General features: G+C 39.5%; 1 protein-coding gene across 6 annotated transcripts in view; it reads left to right on the top strand.

Annotated features, from left to right (window-relative positions):
- Positions 1–6932: 6932 nt before the first annotated feature.
- LOC104356071 (NEDD4 binding protein 2 like 2) overlaps positions 6933–19929 on the top strand; it is a 50145-nt gene continuing 37148 nt past the window's right edge. For all 6 annotated transcript variants that reach the window (XR_004405668.2, XM_032982904.2, XM_032982903.2 and 3 more), the window contains exons 1-2: positions 6933–7059; positions 9727–11171. Coding sequence is in view for 5 of the 6 variants with exons in the window: in XM_032982904.2 (XP_032838795.2) it covers positions 9727–11171 (1445 nt within the window). In the remaining variant the exon portion in view is untranslated. The remainder of the gene's footprint in view (positions 7060–9726; positions 11172–19929) is intronic.

Below are 19929 nucleotides of genomic sequence, written 5' to 3'. Positions count from 1 at the left end.
TAGTATTTCATCACCTTTTTCCCTCTCACTAAGCACTGATTAGCTTATTAAGCATTAAATACTTAAAACACATCCTGCTGTGTAAACTGGGTATTTTTCAGTTGCTCTATCCAATGCTCTTTTTCTTCTACTCGCACTTTTTCCTTTTCCTATTCCACTGTCTGCCCTCTATATAAAGCTACTTATTTTAATGCCCCATTGAATTTAAGCCTACTGACAGCATTATACTCAGTCTCCTCCATTTTAATGTAAATTTGAGCTGCTATTTAGATATTCTTGCAGACTAAGCAGTGCCTGGACCTTCACCTTCAGTGTCTCTTCCCAGAAATTCCCCATGTTCTACTTTGAAACACATAAATTGTTCAGAATCATGTTTTCTTGATCTGCTTTCCCCTGATATTTCACAACCTGTAAGTTCAGCTTTGCTGTAGGCCAGCGGTTGCTACATTTTCTAAAGCTCTCTGCCTTAAAACAAAGGTTAAATCTTACAGTTCTTTTAGTTCTGTTTTGCTATAGTGCTTGAGACCCAACTTACAGAACAGGTGCTTTACTGGGAGAAAAAAAATATACATATCATGCAGATTTCAGCCAAAAAACATTAAATCAATGATTTCAAGAACCTCCAAAATAAACTAATGAGGTGTTCCTTTTATTTTCTTCCCACTATTTTTATCTTCAAAAAGGTTCATCCTATGCTGGAAGGGAATCAAATAACAATATTTAAATGAAAAACTACTTATATCATAATCAAAATAAATACTAGTCTATCTATGGCTTAAATATCGCTTACTAGAATCTGCTACATGTATCAAAAAATACTCCTATCTCCTATAACCAGCATATCAATAGGTATATTTTTTGGTAAAAAGATAGGACTTTATCAAAACTATAATACAGAATCCATAACTTAATTCTCAAGTTTAAATTTGAAAATAAAAACACCCCTTTATTTGTGGAAATTAGTAAGCCAAAGATTTTATATGTTTTTATGACTGAAATTTTGACTTGACATTTAGATATCAGTACATCCCTTTGCCATATAAATATTTCAGAAAACCATTTGGCAAGCAATATTCCTAGTTGGTTGAGCAAACCGGTTCTCTTAATGTTCACCAGAATTTTTTCTCTAGACAAAGTTTGATTTAAATTCAAAGAATTATTCAAGAGTATTTCCTGTATTTCCTAAAACATCTCGAAGCCTCACTTTTTTCTACCAAAATTTATCAAAGTACAGAGTAGCAAGATAAACTGAGACCCAAGGTGATTATCCTTTAGAAAGAGGCATGATTAAATGTATGTAACTAGTCCTCTTGAACTCAAATGCATGCCTTACTAAAGTGTTATCAGAAGAACAGTGTTATGAGAAGAAGAAAGAGTACTCTGCTACGTCAAGTCTGATAACAAGATCAAGTCACAAGATCTAAATGATTGAGTTATCATTCCATATTAACCCTTAACTGCAAAAGCCAATCTCAAGTGGTGCCTGCTGGGCATTTATCCTGATTTTTTTTTTACCTTGTTAATACAGATGGAGTCTCATAATTCTGTCTGCCTTAAATTTGCCTAATCTTTTCTATTAAAAGGCCCAATATAGGCATTTATTGTTTTGCCAACATTTATTTTTTGGGGTTAATATTTTTCATGCCAGCTACCTTCTTCATGCTGAGTTTTTTGGGGAAGATTTATCTAAAATGTTTCTAGAAGAAAATCTAAGGGAAATCTTTCCTTAGAGAAAATAATAGTATAATGCTTTTATTAAAAATAGCCAGTGCTTCCCCTTTTATGAAATAGGAACTGGCAATTTGAGAAATATGAAGAATATTCCTCTTACTGCTGCCATTGCGGTGTACCCAAATGGTGTACCTCTCTGCAGAGAATGTATGTATTCTCTGTAGTTTTCCCTCAGAAAACGGATGCCACTGTGATGCTGTGTTCCAGACTTGCAGAAGAAGATAAAGGCTGGATGACATTAGTCTTTTGCAGGAAAGAAGAAAGCAATAAAAAACAGAAGGAAGAAAACACCCTGAATCAAATGGAAAGAGAGGGAAGGGGGGAAAAGAACTGCATTTGTAGTATGAAGCGATACAGGACTATGGAATGTAAAGAAATAATGGGAACTAGTCAAGAAGCAAAATCATCTTGGAAAGGAACAACAGAGAGGAAGAGACCAGCAGTCACGGTGGGTAGAAACAGTAGAGTGTAACATTAAAAAACAGCAAGGAGGTGCTGGGTAGAGCAACATGGTGGTAAGGTCATGTTAGCTGGTAACCATTAGGGTGAGGTGATACAGTTAAGCTGATGCAACAGCTGAATGCTGCTGAAAGGAAGGGTACCAGTCCCTGCACTCTCCCCAGCTACTTGTTCCCACTGCTTCCCTGGCACTGGCCAGCCTAGGCCCACCAATGATGCAGGAGCACTGCGTCCCTCTGGGGTCAGACAAGAACAAAAGCTACTAGGAGAGAGGAGGCAGGTCAGCAGCTAGGCATCGCCATGTATGGGAAGAGAGTGGCAGAAGCGCCTTTTCTGACAGTAGCTTAGCTTTAGTGTGGTTTAGTTGTAATTTGAAAATGCACCTTAAGGCATTTTTTTCTACAGAACCTGAAATCAAGCCCATTCAGAAGACAGCAGTCTGTTAGGGCAACTCCCTACTTTAGTACAAGTACCAGTGATCTCTGCCACAGATCTAATGTACCAGCTATACCAGTAAACCATGTAGGAATCAGGATGATCCTCCAAACTGGACAGTTGCCATCTTCTCCTTTTTAATTAAGGAAATCAAATGCAAGAAATAATCTGAGAAAATGCTCCATTTACAAGTTCAAACATTCAAGTTATGTCAAAACTATTTTTTTTCACATAACATTATTCACTTCCCTTATGCATACAAATTGTGATGCTATCTGCAATGTTCAAATCAACTTAAACTTACAAGACACTTGTAAAACTGAACCAAAATCTAATTATATAAAGTGGAAAATTTTCTTTTTGCTCTTCCCCTAGATCAGCTAAAGCCAACATTTCATCAACTAATATGAAGGTGATGGCATAAATGTCAAGAACATAAGACTAGATAAGTTTTAATAACTTGCTAGCCATACAATAACACTGCTAAACTCTTCTAATTTTACTTCTATGAGAAGTTTCCACCAAAATCATAGATGAGTTTTGTATGTTACAGGAAGCGTGATTTGGGTGACATATAGTAGAGCTACATGGTAGAATTCCAAGCAAATTTATAAACATACACACACAAAAAAGAAGTTATAACATTCAGGCTCCTCTGCAAGCAAAGAAAACCCACAATCTGTTAATGCTTCTTTGAAATTATTTTGACCATTTTAGTGTTCAGTGCCTTGGACACTACTTTTACGTACCTTATCAGCTTCTCCTGATGATGTTTCTGATGGAACGTCTTTTATCATCTAATGCAGCCTGAGGATTCTGGGCGAATTGTTTGTAGCTTTGTCTCAGATAAGTACAACACCTTCCCATATGGGATCTGTAGCAGCTGTAGTAATATCATCGGGGAAAGTCTATTTTATTAACCTCAATGAGGCTGAAAGAAATGACATTAGGGTATCGTCAGCTGTAATATGTGGTTTATCTAATTAGGTACACAAGTACTGGGAGAATTCCCAAAATGAAATACATCCGAGACAATTACTAGATACACAACATGAAGCGCTTGGGAGCTTTGATCTCCAGTTACTACCTTCAAAAGGTCCATGTGCAGCAGACTCGTATTTTCTCTAATCAGTTAACTTGGGTGTTTCATGATTCAGCTTGTGTACAGAAGGACATATTATTTCAGATGGAAAATAGTTTTTTTCCTTAGGATTAAATAATCCATAGTATTATTAAAAGATAATTCTCCAAGAAGTCAAGAATCTTCGTTGAAAAATAGTATTTTTAATATTAAGAACTAGCCTTTTATCTTTAGATAATATACTGAAAAGGGGTAGAAGAATAAAGCAGTGTAGCCCTTCGTATTTCAAAAAAATACTTGTGTTAGAAATATTACATCAACCTGCGATATTATCCTTTGTGTATCTTGTGTCTTTACATTTTTCCTGGTAGCAAAGGTCAGTTCTTTATGACATTTCCTACCTTCCTTCCTGAAAGAACTCCTTACAGCAGAAATTACCAGTTCCTTCTGAATTCTTCTCTACTTCAAACTAGCTTTAGAATTTGTCTCTTTTGACTGTGGTACAAAATATGGTACAAAATGCAGGCACCAAAGCCGCAACTTTAGTCCATGTCTAAACATAGGACTGCTCTTGTCTTCCAGGAGAATTTACACATTGTTTTTTGTGTCTGGAATGGAGTGACAAAGTGATGCCACTCTTCCTCCTGAGAAGAAGCCTCACACACATTTCCCAGATCTGTCTGTGGTACAGGCAATGTCTACATAATTAGTGCAGCACCAGTAAATGCAAATCAATATGGAAAAGTATCTGATGCTGTGCTGGGTTTCTGTGGCGGGGGTTTTGGTAGCAGGGGATGGGGCTACAGAGGTCGCCCATGTGAGAAGCTTCTTGAAAGCTCCCCTGGCTCCAAGTCAGACACACCACTGGCCAGGGCCGAGCCAAACAGTGACAGTGGTTGTGCCTCTGCAATGATGTATTTAAGAAGGGGAACCTGCGAAGGGGTTGGGGACTTGTGAGGAGGAGTTACAAGAAGGACAAACAGTGAGGTCAGTGGAAGGGAGGAGAATGAAGGGGGCGGGGTGCGCCAGAGCAGAGACCCCTGTATCCTGTGGTGAGACGGCAGGGCCGGCCCCCTGCCACCCATGGAGGTCCACGGTGGAGCAGAGGCCGACCTGCAGCCTGTGGAGGAGCCCACACCTGATCAGGAGTCTGTGCTTAAAGGAGGCCGGGACTCTGAGGGGTGAAGTAGCCCTCACTGTTGTGGTTCGGCGCTGGGAGGACTGGAACACGCGGGGGTGACCCATGCCATATAAGCATGGGAACGGCTGCGGCCCATGGGGAGGACTCACTGCAGAGAAGGTTCCTGGAGGACTGACTGCAGTGAGAGGGGAGCCCCGGGGAGCAGGGGAGGGATGTGCGGTGCTCACCCCACCTCCCGAGAAGGAAGGAGCAGTGAGCTGACTGTGACCCCCATCCCCTGCCCCTGCGCTGCTGGGGGAGGAGGGGGAGAGATGGGGAGCAGAGCTGAGCCCGGGGAGAAGGGAAGGGTGGGGAGAGGTTTTGTTTGGATGTGGTGTCACTTCTCACTGTCCCACCTTGTCTGTTAAGTGTTGTGTTTGTTAGCATTTGAATTAAAGTGATGGAATTTTTTCTTTCCCTAAGGAGTCCGTCTTTTGCCCCTAACCATAATGGGTGAGCAACCCCTTCCCTGTCCTTATCTGAATTCCTGAGCCTTTTTCCTCTTTCCTCCTCCCCATTCCTGAAAGGGGAAGGGCTGCAGGGCGCTCATTTGCCCTCTGGGCTCAAACTGGGACAGATGTGATATTCATACAATAGACATTTCAGTATCTTTCATATTGGAAGTGCACTAATCTTAACAGAGCATGGGAAATGGAAAGAATCAGGAGATTCACTTCAAAAACTCACTTCTGACCTAAATTAAAATGCTACCAAAGACACATTCATACCTTACAACAGAACAAGTCTGTCATCTTGCCCATGAAAGGAGTCTATGTTCTAGTCACAGGGGTTATTAGAAAGAATGCCTAAAATGGATTTTAACAACCACTGTTTTCTTTTATGATTTACAGCAAAAAAAATAGTGATTTTTATAAATTATATAAGCTCTAAAATGTTAGTAACTTATTTATGTTATCTGAAATCAGAGACATTGTAGATATTTAGAATGGGCACATCACTTACAGGAGCTATGGTGTGCACTAATGAAAATTGGGGAATTACTGTTACAAGACTCTTTCTTATGGAAAATGTGGTTTCCTTTGTGTAATACCACAAGATTTGGAAAAAAAAAAAAAGTATTTAGTCATATCATGGAAAAAATACGCTCTAATTATGCTGCAGGAAAAAGTTGCAAGTTCACAGAAGTACAATACATGTCTAGGAAACTTAGGCAACTTTTACACTGCGGACAATCCTCATCACAACTTCATAATCTTGCTAAAATCTTTGTTCTTACACAAAAATCAGAATACCACTTAAAAGCAAAATAAACGCTCTGATCCTTAAAACTCTACAAAAAATCATTTTATCCTTTACACAGCTGTCAGAGAAAGTTCATCTACTACACGGACATACATAACTCATAAAGCATTCTCCCTTAGGGTTACAGCAAAAAAAAATATGCTTTATTCTAATTAATGTGGACAGGACTAATGTCTGGGCAAAATATGCTTGTCAAGTTTGTTTAATTATTTAAACCAAAACAAATCAACCATCAGTTTTAGGAAGGCAGACCATACCACATAAACCAAACTGCTGTGTGGGTACAGCAGATGGCCTGAGCACGAGAGTGGAAAAACCAATCAGAGGAAACACAAGGCGGTTGGCTGGAGCTTCTGACTTGTGCTTTCAGTAACTGAGATTTTTTTCTTCCATCAAGAATAAAACACCAGATGCTTTAATACTGCTTTAGGAGAAGTAAGCTTGTCGATTTTACTGCAGTACAGCCAGCAGCCCCGAAGTTGGGAAACCACTGTAATGGCGTTTGACCCCGCCGGCCAGGCTGCGCACAAACGCAAAACCTCCCCGGACGCTGAGAGAACGACCTCCAAAAAAGTTTAAAATAGCCTGAAACGCACATCCCCACGTTGGTTTAGATCATTTTCCTCCGAGGAGGCGGACACGGAGCGTGTGGCGGTAAGGCCGTCCCACGCGCCGGCCGGCCACACGGCCTCCGTCCCTCCCGCAGCGGGGGATGCTGGGAGTTGTAGTCTAACCCCCGGCCGGGTGGAACTACAAGTCCCAGAACGGGCTGCGGAGGTGATGGGGCAGGGGGAGGCGGCGCCATTTTGAGAGTGAGGGGGTTGGTGGCGCTCCCCTACCCCCCTCCTGCCGGGAGCGTGCTGCTCGCCGAGGCGGCGGGAGCCGGGCGGCACCGTGCCTCTGCTCTGAGGTGGGTTTTTCACCCGCATGTGACCGTGGCTTCTGTTCAGTGGGGCCGGGCCGAGAAGGCGCTTCTCACCACCGATGTGTGGCTAAAAGGGGCCCGCGGCCGAGTGCTCGGTTCGCCGCGGCCGGGCGGGGACGGGGGCAGCGCGGGTGCGGTGGTGGTAGCGTGGAGGAGCCGGCCGCTGAGGTTGAGGGAGGTGCGGGCGGGGCGGGGAGGGGGGGGGGGGGCGCCTTACGCTGGGGCGGGAGCGGGTGACACACCTACCGGGAGTTGAGGCTGGCGGTGCCCGGCAGCCGGGCCTTCCCCTCCGGCAGCCGGGCCTTCCCCTCCGGCACCCGCTGCCAGCGGCGGCCCCACAGCCGGCGGCCCCACAGCCGGCGGCCCCACAGCCGGCGGCCCCACAGCCGGCGGCCCGGTGCGGGAGCAGCTCCTGCTTCCCCCGGCTCTGAGCTGTGGCCTGCCTCGGTGTGGGGGACGCTGGCCTACGCGCTTGGTCACCTTCGTACTCAGGTGATCATGCAAGCAAAGCCCATCAATTCCCCCCATCTCTAAGTTCTGCCATAATACGCCTTCTTTTTCTGTTTGGAAACTTACTGTACAGGTGGAGCTTACGGTCTTATGTTGCTTAGTTGAATCTTCTGGATGTTTGGCAGGTTATTTAAAGTGGTAATTTAGCATTGCAAGCGCCAGCCTGGTGAATCATATATGCCAGTTCAGGTGCTACGCTTACAAGCAGTTCTTGCCAGAAATCCGACAAACCTATGCCTCTCCCATTAAAGGGGCAAGACCATCACATGGATTGTACTTTTTCAGTATGTACTTGCTTTGCCCCAAGAATGCTGGTGGAGGTGCTTTTGTATGCAACTTCATTGTCTCAAAGGATGGAGAAAGTCTGTAAAGCATTAGCAAGAAAGGATGTTCTTGTGTGGGCCAGTCACAGAGCAGCATCTTCCATCATTAGAGATACTGGCATGCAGCAAGTGTTCACATGCTGTTATCATTCCGCATCAGAATATGGGCTCTGCTTAAGCACTATCCCAGAAGACTGATGAGAACACAGAAGCTAATAAAGCAACTTTTTTTTTTTTTTTTTTTTTTTTTTTTTTTTTTTTTTTCCCAGTCCTGTTTTTGAATGGAGGTAGAGTAACATTTTTGGATAGATGAGGCGATAGAGTCCACTGTTCATATATTGTCATACTTGCATTCTAATTTATAAAAAAGGGGAACTGAGAAGCTGGAGATGTGCATAAAACATACATATCTTGAGAGGAAGAGAGACCATAGTACCCCCAACATTGTTGCACCAATTCTGAGGCAGAGGGTTAGTTGCATAGCCATGTTTCTCCCTCTTCTAACATTAGTGCTGTCTTCCAAGTAGTAAAGTCAAATGCAAACAGTAAAATCTCCTTGATTTAGACATTTTGAGACTGAGGATGGAAGAATTCTCTTCCTTTGGATAGTAAGTGAGAGTGCCCAGAGTAACACCTTTTCTTGGCAGTTCTGCAAGTGAACATGAGGTGATAAATGTTACTTACAAATCTTCCTTTAATACTACCTACAGTTCCTTTTCAAATAAAGAAAAAACCTTCATTTATTGTCCATAATGAAGAGCGTGTGACATTTTATTAATAACTACTCCTAGAAAGTTGAAATGTTCACAGAAAGCAGTAGAATAAACCCTCTAGTAGGAAAAATTCTTTCTTGTCTGGTACTGCATTTCATTGGGTGAGGATTTGCTGAAAAAACTACTTGGCACTTGATTTATAATAAAATGACTGGCTTTTTTATTGCATTCTATCTAGACTTCAGGAATACAAAGGAAAATGCAAGTAATTATAACTAATAGATGGGTAATGGCATGACTGGGTGTCACAGTGGTCAGTGCCATCTTGCTTTGTTTTTAACTGCTGTCATGTCTCTGAACCTTTCTGGAACTTGGCTCATTCTTAGGTTGCAGTCTGTTTGAGGCAGGGATTGCTTTTTTTTGTGTGCTTATTTTTTAGAAAACATGCAACCAAGTGGTGTTGGTCCCTAACAAAGGTCTTTAGTTGTTCCAAAACCAGAAACATAATAATAGATTGCAGACTTAATTTTGAGTCATATTTGACTAGTACCAAATTAGAAATGACATCCAGCATCTGTTTAGTTGGTGTTAAATGAATAAGTTGAGTTCAGTTCATGTCACAGAAAATAACGCTTGTGATTGAAGTATTGGCATTTTTTGTTGGTCATATTAGTAGTGATGTCAGGTATCAGTGCATTGGAAATTGGCACATGTTTGTGCTTTAAGAGGGATTTATAACACCTGGCAGATTAACATAGGACAGTAGAGAACAGAGGTTGTTGATGTAATTAATTTTTCAAATATTCACATTTTTAAAATGTGATTTGTAAATTATTCAAGATATACCATTAAATTGACTGCTACACTGGTATAGCACTAATGTAGTTCTTTGCTAAAGATGTGCAGTAATGTGGCAGTTTTGGTTAAACAATACTTCTGGTAGGTATTGCTGCTTTCCTTCTGGTTGAGTACATTTTAGTTGTGACTGGGGAGGGTCTGAGGATACGTATTATAGGCCTGAATAACTTATGCTTTTTTATACTTTACTTTAAAAATGTGCATGCTGATAATGTAGATTTTTTTTTTTTTTTTTTTTTTCCCCTAAGATGCTTCATGCTGAAAGTAGAGTAAGGCTCTTGGAGTGTCAGGATGAAATCACAGTTGAACCATGTTCTAAAAAAATGAAGTCAACAGAAGAGGCTTACGAGAAACCCTCAGATGATGATAACCAAGGTACTCAGGAGGCAGTGGATGCTGAGAAAACATCAGATGATTTGATACCAGCGTATGCCTCAGATACCCGAGGGCAACATGAAATGCAGAAGCAAGAGAAAATACCTACTGGTGTCTTGGGAACACTCAATGGAGTACTCCCTGAAAATAATTTAGTGTTTAGTCAGCCAGTTGATTCAGAAACTGTACAGAATGTAAATCTTCCATTTGCATCAATAAATAACATTAAAGTTGAAGAAAAGAAGGGCCCTTTTATTACAAATAATGCTGGTGAAGATAGTATTAAGAATAGCAGTACATCATTCTCAGTAAATAGAAATGAATCAGATGAAGAGTTTTTTACAAGCAAAGAATTTATCGGACCGATTTACAAGCCTGCCAAAAGTAACAAACAGGACAAGTCTGGCAGTTGCAATCAATGTGGAAGTAGTGAGGGATATCAGAATGAATTGCACGAAAACAGAGCTAAAAGAAAGGAGGCAAAGAAGATACAGACTGTTTGTTCTGCTGTACCAGAAATAGATGATGAACTGGACCAGTTCTATAAAGAAATTCAGCAGATGGAAAAGGAAAATTTAGATACAAATTTTCAGGAAAAAGAAACTGAAACTTCTCAGGAACAATACTCTCCATATAACTGTAGTCAAAACTCAGAAGAGGATCATCAATGTGTATTGTTGGGCAGCCCACAACCATTTTATGAGAATAGACAGTGTTTTTTTGGAGAACAGAACCATCAGAAAACAAGCAATGAGCAGCAGTTTGTAGTGGAAACAAGTGGCTGGAAAGCTGAAAATACCTTTAATGGACAAGTAGATTCTAAATATTGGAACTACTCAGTGCCTGAATTCAGACCTGCTTGGCAGTCACCAGAGTCTTTCATAGCACCTCAGGGACCTCTTCCTCCTGGATTCAACCATCAGTCGCATTTTCAGATACTTCATTCCTCACCACAAAAATCAAATGCTCTCCCTTCTCAGAATGGTGAACTTTCTTACAAAAATTATCATGGTTACCATGGAAATACTGATATCAACAGTCACGGTCCATTACTTGATCAGAGTACCAGCTATGCTGGTGATATTGATATGTATAATACTCAGGTCTTCAGAAATGGAAATAACGACCAGAACAGACTCCAAAATAATGGTTTCTGTGAAACCAGAGAAGAGTGTTGGAAGGATCCAAAAGCTGACAATACAGAAGGGATGCACGGCTTTTCTTCCTTGCAGTTACTTGAAGAAAGATTCGGTTGTTCACAGAAATTTCTCCTCATCTTAAGAGGCCTACCTGGTTCAGGGAAATCAACGCTTTCTCGGTAAGTAAAGACTTAAAGCTCAAGAAGCTTATTCAAATAAAAATTGTAAAGAATTTAAAAAAAAAAAATCTTTAAGTACTTGGCTAACTTTGTTATCTGTAAATTAGGCTATTAAAATACAGTAATTTTTGCTTAATGAGGACAAATTACATTTGTCTTATGTAAACATTAGAAGGATTTCCTTGGGGGTTTTGCGTCCTTTAGAGTTTTGATGAATAGGAGCTGTTTTGTGTTAAATTTCAAATGCTCTGTATCCATTAAACCACATAATCCTCTATTCTGAAACTTTCAGGTGTACTATTATGTGATGCTCTACCTCTCTTTTTTTATTGTAAATTTCTTCATTTAAAAAAAACTGTCAAATTGAACAGCATTAATTTGACTGAACCAGAATTACATTTTTATGCCCATGCAAAAATCTTCAAGGACCATTAGAAGAATTATGCTACTCTGAAAATACTTAAGTTGTTTTCAGTGTGTTGATGAAACTGAGCATAATCTCATTTTTTCATTTTTTTATTTTTTTACACTATGGTCTGTTAACTTCTCTGCTTTTGTGAACAACACACAAGAAAAGTATTATTTTCCCTTAAAAATATACTTCTTCAAGTCTGACAGGGTTAAAAGCAGGTGTCACCTCTACCTGGATTTTCATTTTTTTTTTCATTGTTTAAAAAGCACATAAGTTGACATAGAGCACAGACACTATCTGTATTGAGTGAAAATTTTTCCCTTGCACATAAAAAAAAAAATTACTGTATCAGTACATACCAATTGAGTTTCATCCAGAAACTGTACATCACAAATGGGATGTCTTCTGTTGTATGCTAAGTCTATGAAATAGAGTGATCATGTTCTCTTTGTTTTTTGTATAAGGAAGTAGCATTGCTGTTTGTGGGGTTTTTCCCTGATATTTAGGAGACCATGATCTCTATATAATAGAAAAATACGTACAAGAAATTTCTAGCTTACATGTTTGTATAATTTGAACTACAGTGTTTTCTAGTTACCGATTGCTCTGTTTTGCAAACCTGCGTTTCTGGAGTTGCATGTGCCTGTGTGGGTATTAATGTAATAATTCCATTAATATATGAGAGCAACATAGAAAATTGAACAAAATAACCCCCCTGTGGAAAAATTACTGCCTCATTCAGTGCAGGATGGGATAATACTTAATGTGAAGATATAAAATATTTTATTTTCCAAGTTTGGTGTGATGAATTGTCTCTGAATCCTTCCCCAAATACATTATTCATATTATCTGAAAGATTCTAAATGTCTTCAGGTTTCTATGAACACATACTCATGCTTTTTTCATCTTTTGCTAGTGAGATCAATTACTAATTTTATTTAACAGATGGAAAAGTAGGCATTATGAAATCAAGGTCAAGAATAGTTACCAAATTTGGGTGCAGAATTTGAACTGTGTGGGACTTGGTTTTCAGTGTATTCAATTATATGCAGTTTCAAATGCTCAATGCTTGGTTGCAATTGTTAATTCCCATGACATCATGTCTCAGGGTCTTAGGTACCCGGGGGGTGGGAAATCCCGGAATTAAAGTCAGCCTATGGGGAAAACATATATATTATTAATTAAATGTTATTCTTAGTACAGTTGATTGTTTTTTACATGTGACATCATAGAATTTCTCAGTGTGGACTAGGACGGCAAGTAACAGTCTTCTGATGTCCTACTTGTACTCCCTGGTATTTTTGCAGTCTTAGCATCTTTAGCACCTGCAGACAAACCTCTACCACTTGTGCTAGCAAATAACTGTGAAGGAAAAGTAGAAAATCGACATAATCTGTGTATATCAGTGCTAGAAGGGAGTGAGATGCATCTTGCAAGTGGGTTTCCTAAGTATGAAATGACAGCAGAGCAGTAGTGAGACCCAGGAATCTTGAATTTCTATCTGCGTATTGTGCAAAGTAAGGATGTGTAGGTACAGGCACTATTCCTCCTGCTCCCAAGCTTGACCCCTGTCTGTCCTGAATCTTCCACTGAAGTCTGTGTTTTGTTTTGACTCTTCCATCCCAACTGCTTGGAATCACAGCCATATTTTTTGGAAGAGGCTTGTGGAGGTCAACTAGTCCATCGTTCTGCTTGGATCAGGTCTGTCACCATCATTGGATCAGATCAGCTGTGTCTTTGTCTCACCTGATCTTGAAAATCCTACAGGTACAGAGATTCCACAGTCTCTCCAAACTTTTCTGGTGCTGTACTGCCATCCTAGTAAGGGAGTTCTTCCTAATCTCCAAACTGAAGTTCCCAAGCCATAATTTGCGTGAGTTCTCCTGTCTGGCTCATCGTCTTTGCAGCTTCCCTTCAGCTAAGGGGATGGGATTATTCACTGTAATAGACTGATATCAGATGGCCTTTTACGGTCTTCATTGCCATGCTAAAAGCCTAGCTGCTATTAATCTCTCCTTGTAGGTTGTATGCCCTTAGCCATCTTGGTAGCCATCTGTTCAGCCCTTTCACTGTTTTCAGTATGTCTTTTGAACTGGGAAGCCCCAAACTAGGAACAGTATTTCAGAATCAACCACATGAGAGCCAGGCAGAGTGTAGATGATGCCTTCCATTGATCTATCAGCTAAATTTTCTCTAATAAAGCCTAACAGGTGGTTTGCTCTTCTGTTGATGAAATCATACCATTCATTCATCTCCGGTTTGATGTCTCCTGTAATCCTCAGATCCTTTGCAGCAGGGCTGCTCAGTCAGTTGCTTTCCTCCTGTACTAATGCTTAGGTTCATTTTTTACCAGTCACAGAACTTTGCTCTTTTTCTTGTTAAGCTTCATGATGTTTTACTTAGCCTAGTGCTCAAGTTTCTCAGTGGCCTTCTGGATGGAAACCCTACTGTTCAATGTGTCAGGCATTGCTACAAGTTTGGTGTCATCTGCAAGTTCTCTGCCTCATCATCCAGGTTAATGATGAAGATACTGGTCCACTATCATCCCTTGCTGTACTCTGCTTGTTACTGACTGGGAGATTATGTCAGAAGCCCTGATAATTTCAAAGTATGCTACATTCATCACTGTCTTCATCCACAGAGGCAGTTGTTTCATCAGAGAGTGCATTCTGGTCAGTAAATAAAAATTTTTCTGCTGCAAACTCCACATTGACTCTTCCTGATTACCTTTGTTTCCTTCACATGTTTGGAAATAGATTCCAAGAGGATGCACTCCATTGTCTTTCCAGAACTGAGGTTAGATGAGGTTGAGCAGCATTTAGTTCTTTGGGTCCTTGTCTTTACTTGCCTTAAATATGAGCATAACATCAATGATTTCCTGCTCATTGGGGAGCTACCTTCATCTCCTTGCTTTATATCTTTCATTCATCTGACATAGACAATCCCAGCTTCCTGAGGCTCATTTGAGTTCCTATCTCTTTATCCATCTATTTCCAGTTTTGTTTTCCTGTTCCTATCCAACCATGGCTTTTGGTCTGTGCTTACTAGCTGTACATCTGCTCCTGAATTCTAAGCAGATTTCTCTGTTCCTCCTTCTCCACCCCCTTTCTTCCCAGATTCATCTTGTCCCTGTTTCAGCCTGTGGTATTTTGTCATTCCCAACTTCATGGTACTCGTTTCTTTCTTGTACTTCACTCTTTGCCTTGTCCCTGTTTCCTAGCTCTGCTGCCAGTACCAAGTTGCTTGTTCCAGTGTTTATACCACAATGCTTCCCATGTCCTTCCTAATTTAGGCCGATTTTGTTCCTTCTCTTGCAATTCTTAAGATTGTGTTAGGATAAATGTATTCTTACAATGCAATATTGGTACTGAATCAGCTTCCTGCCACTGCCAGTGCTCTGTTCAGGAATGGGTTTACTGCCGTGAGACTTTGCATTTTCTGCTCTACTTTGTACAAAAATTAGTACTTTTCACTACGTTCTGTGCATGTGACACTTGCATGTGACATTCTGTGCATGTTCTGTAGCTTCAGCAGATTTACAAAAATTTTTGCAGGAAAATGCATGTAATTCACTGGATTTCACTTCCTCAATCCAAATATTCCCAGAGAAAAGCTTGAAATAATGAAACATGATAAAAATGCTGTATTTCTTCCTCAGTATTGGAAGCGATTGACCATTTAGCCAGACATTTTCTAAAACAATTTGGCCAGACAGATACCCAGCAATGATATCTTTAGCCCAACTATCAGAAATCTGCTGCAATTAGAAGTAGATGATAATATGATCTCATAATGCTGGAAAAAGTTACAAGAAAACAGATGTGGATTGTTAGGATATTTTGCGACTGAACTTGGCAGCAATTGCAATTTTCCATTCCTCCACAAATATCTGAACATGAATTTGAATGAAAATGAGCTTAATGAGGTTGAAAGAACAAATATTGGTGTCACTTGGGAAGTATGTTTTGAATTAAATCCATTGTCAGGAATATATGAATATCTTTATTTGGGGCCATTCTTCGTGAGAGCTCAAACTTCTGAAGGGTTAGGGTTAGTATTTATAGCTGAATGTAGAAACAATTGTGTGCTGTTTCTAAGTAGATGTTTCTTTAAACAATGTTACAAGCAGTGCTTTTAAAGTAGCTTTTACATTGCTTAGTGGTACTACAGATATAATCTGTTATGGTCTATTTTTTTCCTCATCTGCAATATGTCAGCTATTTTAAATAAATGAATTATTAGATTCTAAGGTATCTTCTTAATTATAAAATAACCTGTCTAAATAGGCTAGCTCGGATTCAGGTTGAGGGACCATTTTAGTTTTGAAGAAAAATTCGGGCGGGTTTTCTGTCTGTGTGTATGTGTGCATGTGCATGCTCATGTGCACTAGAAAAAATTTGTATTGGTATGCTGACAAGTTAAAAATTAACATTTTGGTTTCAAGATGAGTTTTTTATGTCAAGCTAATATCTTCTATGAAATCAGATAACGTCTGGAAAAAGCAGGTGAGCTGCTTTAATAGTTATATGTGCTTTAATTTCATTGTCCTGCTATGTTTAAAGGTGGGTATTCAGTTGCAGGGCAGGTTTAGGGTGGAAAGGCTGGATTGCAGCAGTTGGCTAATACTGCTGCTCATTTCAGGCATGTGTACATATTGATGCTGGCAGATCTATAATTTGAGTCTCTTATTAGAAATGTATTTATCTTTTTTCTTTCTCCATCTCTCAGAATTGGAATATCATCTCTTTGTGGATTTAGGTAGTAATGATGCTTTCTTTGCAGAGATGTGATTTTTGTTGTTTCTATTTCCTAGTTCATGACCCTGGGATAAACTTTATTTCCCAGTACATGTTAGAAGTATGTGAATTACTTCACATGATGTTGACAAGTATGTTTGTGTTTTAAATTTTACGGGTTTAAATACTATGAATTCTAAAAGAGGTAATTGTCAGGCTTTTAAAATGTTATGTTTGATGACTTAATTTCACAATTTAGAAACAGGCTATGGTCCTTGATGTAATAACTGACCTTTCAGTTCATAAACTCTTTACACTGTGATAGCTTGCGTGTTGTGTATAGGGTAAAGGTTCTGTTACTCTGGCCTCTTTGGTAGTCACCTTGCCTTCCCAAATTCTGTAGTTCTAGGATTATTCTTGCAAACACAGTTTACATATTAAATCTGTTATATCAGTTATATAGGTTCATAAATAAATTGTGGTGTATTCTGAACTTCAAGGAATAACAACAACATATTTCAAGAATAAACTTTGTTGACGGGCTTGCAAAATTCCTGAACCCTTGTCATTGTGTTTCTTTATTGCTACTAACGATGTTTGGAAGGTACAACAGAAGAATTTCAGTAAGTCAGTTATTCTCTAGAACACTGAGCAGAGTCAGTTCCTATAAATAAAAATAAAAATGAATGCCCCATTAGTCCCATTAGTGTTGCTTCATCAGTTCGTATACGTTCCTACAGAAACCTGATGGTCAGTCTCCTAGGAGCTGTAAGGGTGTGTGTCTCTACTCCGCTAGTAGAAGAATTCCAGGTATTATTTTCCATCCCTTTTAGTAAGGCACGTGGTCCTTACTCTTTTAAGATGTGTGTATATACATTCAGCACGCAAAAAGTGAGCGTGGAAGCTGGATTCGTTTTTTCTAGCAGCATTAGTTGGCAAACGTAGCATACTGTAAATAAGAATTGAGCTGTGTGTGAAATCATGGCCAAGTAACTTAATTAATATAAATTCCTTTTAAATATTTTATACAAGAGAGGAATAGATATGAAAAAATGCTGTTGTGTGCAGTGTGTGATTTACTGGTGCCGTTTTATCTACTTAGAACAAAAATAGGCTTTGAATCCTTCTGTGGACTCCTAAACCAGTGTAATACACATCCTATTAGAAGACAAAGGCTCTAACAAAAATAGTTATTGATTAATGTCCAAAAAAAGGGGCTGTACTTCTGTTGTATTATGCTCTGCTTTCTGAAATAGCGTTGCTATTTGTCCTGAGGTAACCTTTATACTCTGGAAAAGGGAGAAAGAGCAAGAAGGGAAAAACAACTTGTATGAAGCTTCGATCATGTTACTTGACAGTTGCATCATTAGTAGTTTCTTCTGGTCCTTAGTAATCTGAATTTTGTTGTTACAGATCTCTGTATTTTAAAAGCAAAAATAACCAACAGCATAGTTGTGAGACAATAAATGTGTAGGAATGTAAGTTAATATGTAATACAGTGTCCCAGGTATTGAATTGTGATCTATAACAAGTCTGTTGTTGGTGACAGGTGGCAAAACATAGCAAATTTCTTGTCTAGGAATTAAATTTAAGTAGTTCTTCCTGCACATATATATATATCGGAAAGCTTGGTAATTTAGAGCTAGCATACATTTGTTCCCCTGCATAATTTGGGATTGGCCAGTTCTTTCCTGTTCCTGTCCCCTCAGCAGTAGTAAAATCCCACATGCTGCTAGTGCAGTTTGGCTTTTGTAGCCTTTGGGTACATTGCCTATTTCTGAGCCAGAGTAATTGCTTAAATTTCCATAGGACAGTGATATCTGAGTGTTGCAATGGGCTATGAATGTTCTGTGGCACTAACTGGCTGTTTTCTGTTTTCAAATTTCAGTATACTTATAGAAACCAGAAATAGTCAAGGCGGTTTTGCAGTCACACAACGGAATTGTACTGTTGTCTCAGTTTTACAATGTTTTCCTTTAAATCCCAATTTCCAAGGACTTTTTGAAAACAAAGTTTACGTTTGGCAGAATGGGGATTGCTCATTGGGATGGATTAATGTGTATTTGATTTGACAGAGATTCTGATGTTACTGATCAGCCAGCAGTTAATTACTCCCTGTAACTGCTATAATCAGTTTCTGACTCACAGGTATTTGGTGGTGTGCCTGGGCAACATTTAAGATTAATTGTAGTCAGCTATACATAAGTCAGCTGTATGATGCTCCTAGAAGGTTTGACTGTGGCACTTCATGACAATGCAAATACAGAATTGTAGAAAAGTGTAGTGGATTATTCTGGTATTGCTACATCACCCACTACAATAACGTCTGTAAATAGTAAACATTATCACTAATATAAAATATTACAATATAGAGTAAAAATAAACATGTTGATGATGAACATTGAAACTTTGTCACTCTGAGTTTCCCTTCTTACCCTCCTTGTCTTTCCCACAGTATCTTTTGTTGTTTGCTAAAGTATACTTAAATTGTTCCTGTAATCCAGTGTTAGCTGTGCAAGAAGCAGAACATAATGCAATTTATTCTGACCTACAAATGAAGTGAACTTCTAGCCGCTAAATTATCTGTGTTGCTTGGAACTGATGGGCCTAAAAGACTGGGTTAATGTGAAATTTCCATTGTGATCTTTATATCTTCTTCATTTTTATGGATTCTAATTTAAATCTCTGCTTTTTATCCATTTTTTTACAAATTTGGTTTGGCTTGTCGTCCCATCCCCCCCCCCCCCCAAAAAAAAAAATCATGGTATTTTTGAGAGAATATTCTGTCAGATTTTGTTTAAATTTATCTGTATGTCCAGAAGGTACCATGGAATGGCATTGCCTCAGGAAATTAAGCTAAAACACTCTAATCAAGTAGTTTAGGTGATGTGAGAAGTGACTGTTTTTCTCCCAATTTGAAGTAATACATGCAGGGATAGTAAACCGCATGGATTTCCTAGCACTCTGTTAGCACTAATGTATGATGAATGATAGAGAAAAACAATATAATTCCCTGATAGAAACTGAGATACGAAGAAATTGTGTCTTAAACTTCTTGTCATCTACTAGACTGAAATTGCGGTTCTGTAAGATGTGGTGACCCATGCAGCAGCTTACTCATGGTCAGTCAGAGGAGGTCTCCATTGATGGCATCACCTTTTGAGGCCTTTTCTGAAGCTTTAGCCGTTGAGCCTATTTAAGAAAAGTAACCCAGGGGGGAAAAAAAAAATGAGGGAAGGATTGCTTTCTCCTGGGTAGTGTATTCCAGTGGCTTATAGATCCAGTGAGTGCCAGAGTTGATGAGGAAACAGGCAAGTAAGAGTGTGCTGCCAGGATTGGGGGAGAAAACACAGAACTGTAATAGAAGAGTATAGGATCTTGAAGGAATATGGACACTCTTCTGTAATCCAGACTTTCATTAGTAGGGCAATCTTGAAAGTTTATTGTGTTCTTCAGTGAAGTTGCTGTAAACGTTAGTAGTTTTCTTTTGCAGTTCCTGTTTGACTCGCATTGTATGTGCAAGCAGCATGGGCAGAGGTCAGAAGAGTGCATGTCGAGAGTTTAAGGTGGTGAAGAAAGATTTAAACATCCAGTTCATTGCTGAGCTGTA

This window comes from Tyto alba, unplaced genomic scaffold (assembly GCF_018691265.1).
Source record: "Tyto alba isolate M040663 unplaced genomic scaffold, T.alba_DEE_v4.0 Super-Scaffold_2, whole genome shotgun sequence".
Classification (NCBI taxonomy): domain Eukaryota; kingdom Metazoa; phylum Chordata; class Aves; order Strigiformes; family Tytonidae; genus Tyto; species Tyto alba.
The sequence above is the reverse complement of the archived record's forward strand: the minus strand, read 5'-3'. Positions and strand labels throughout refer to the sequence as shown.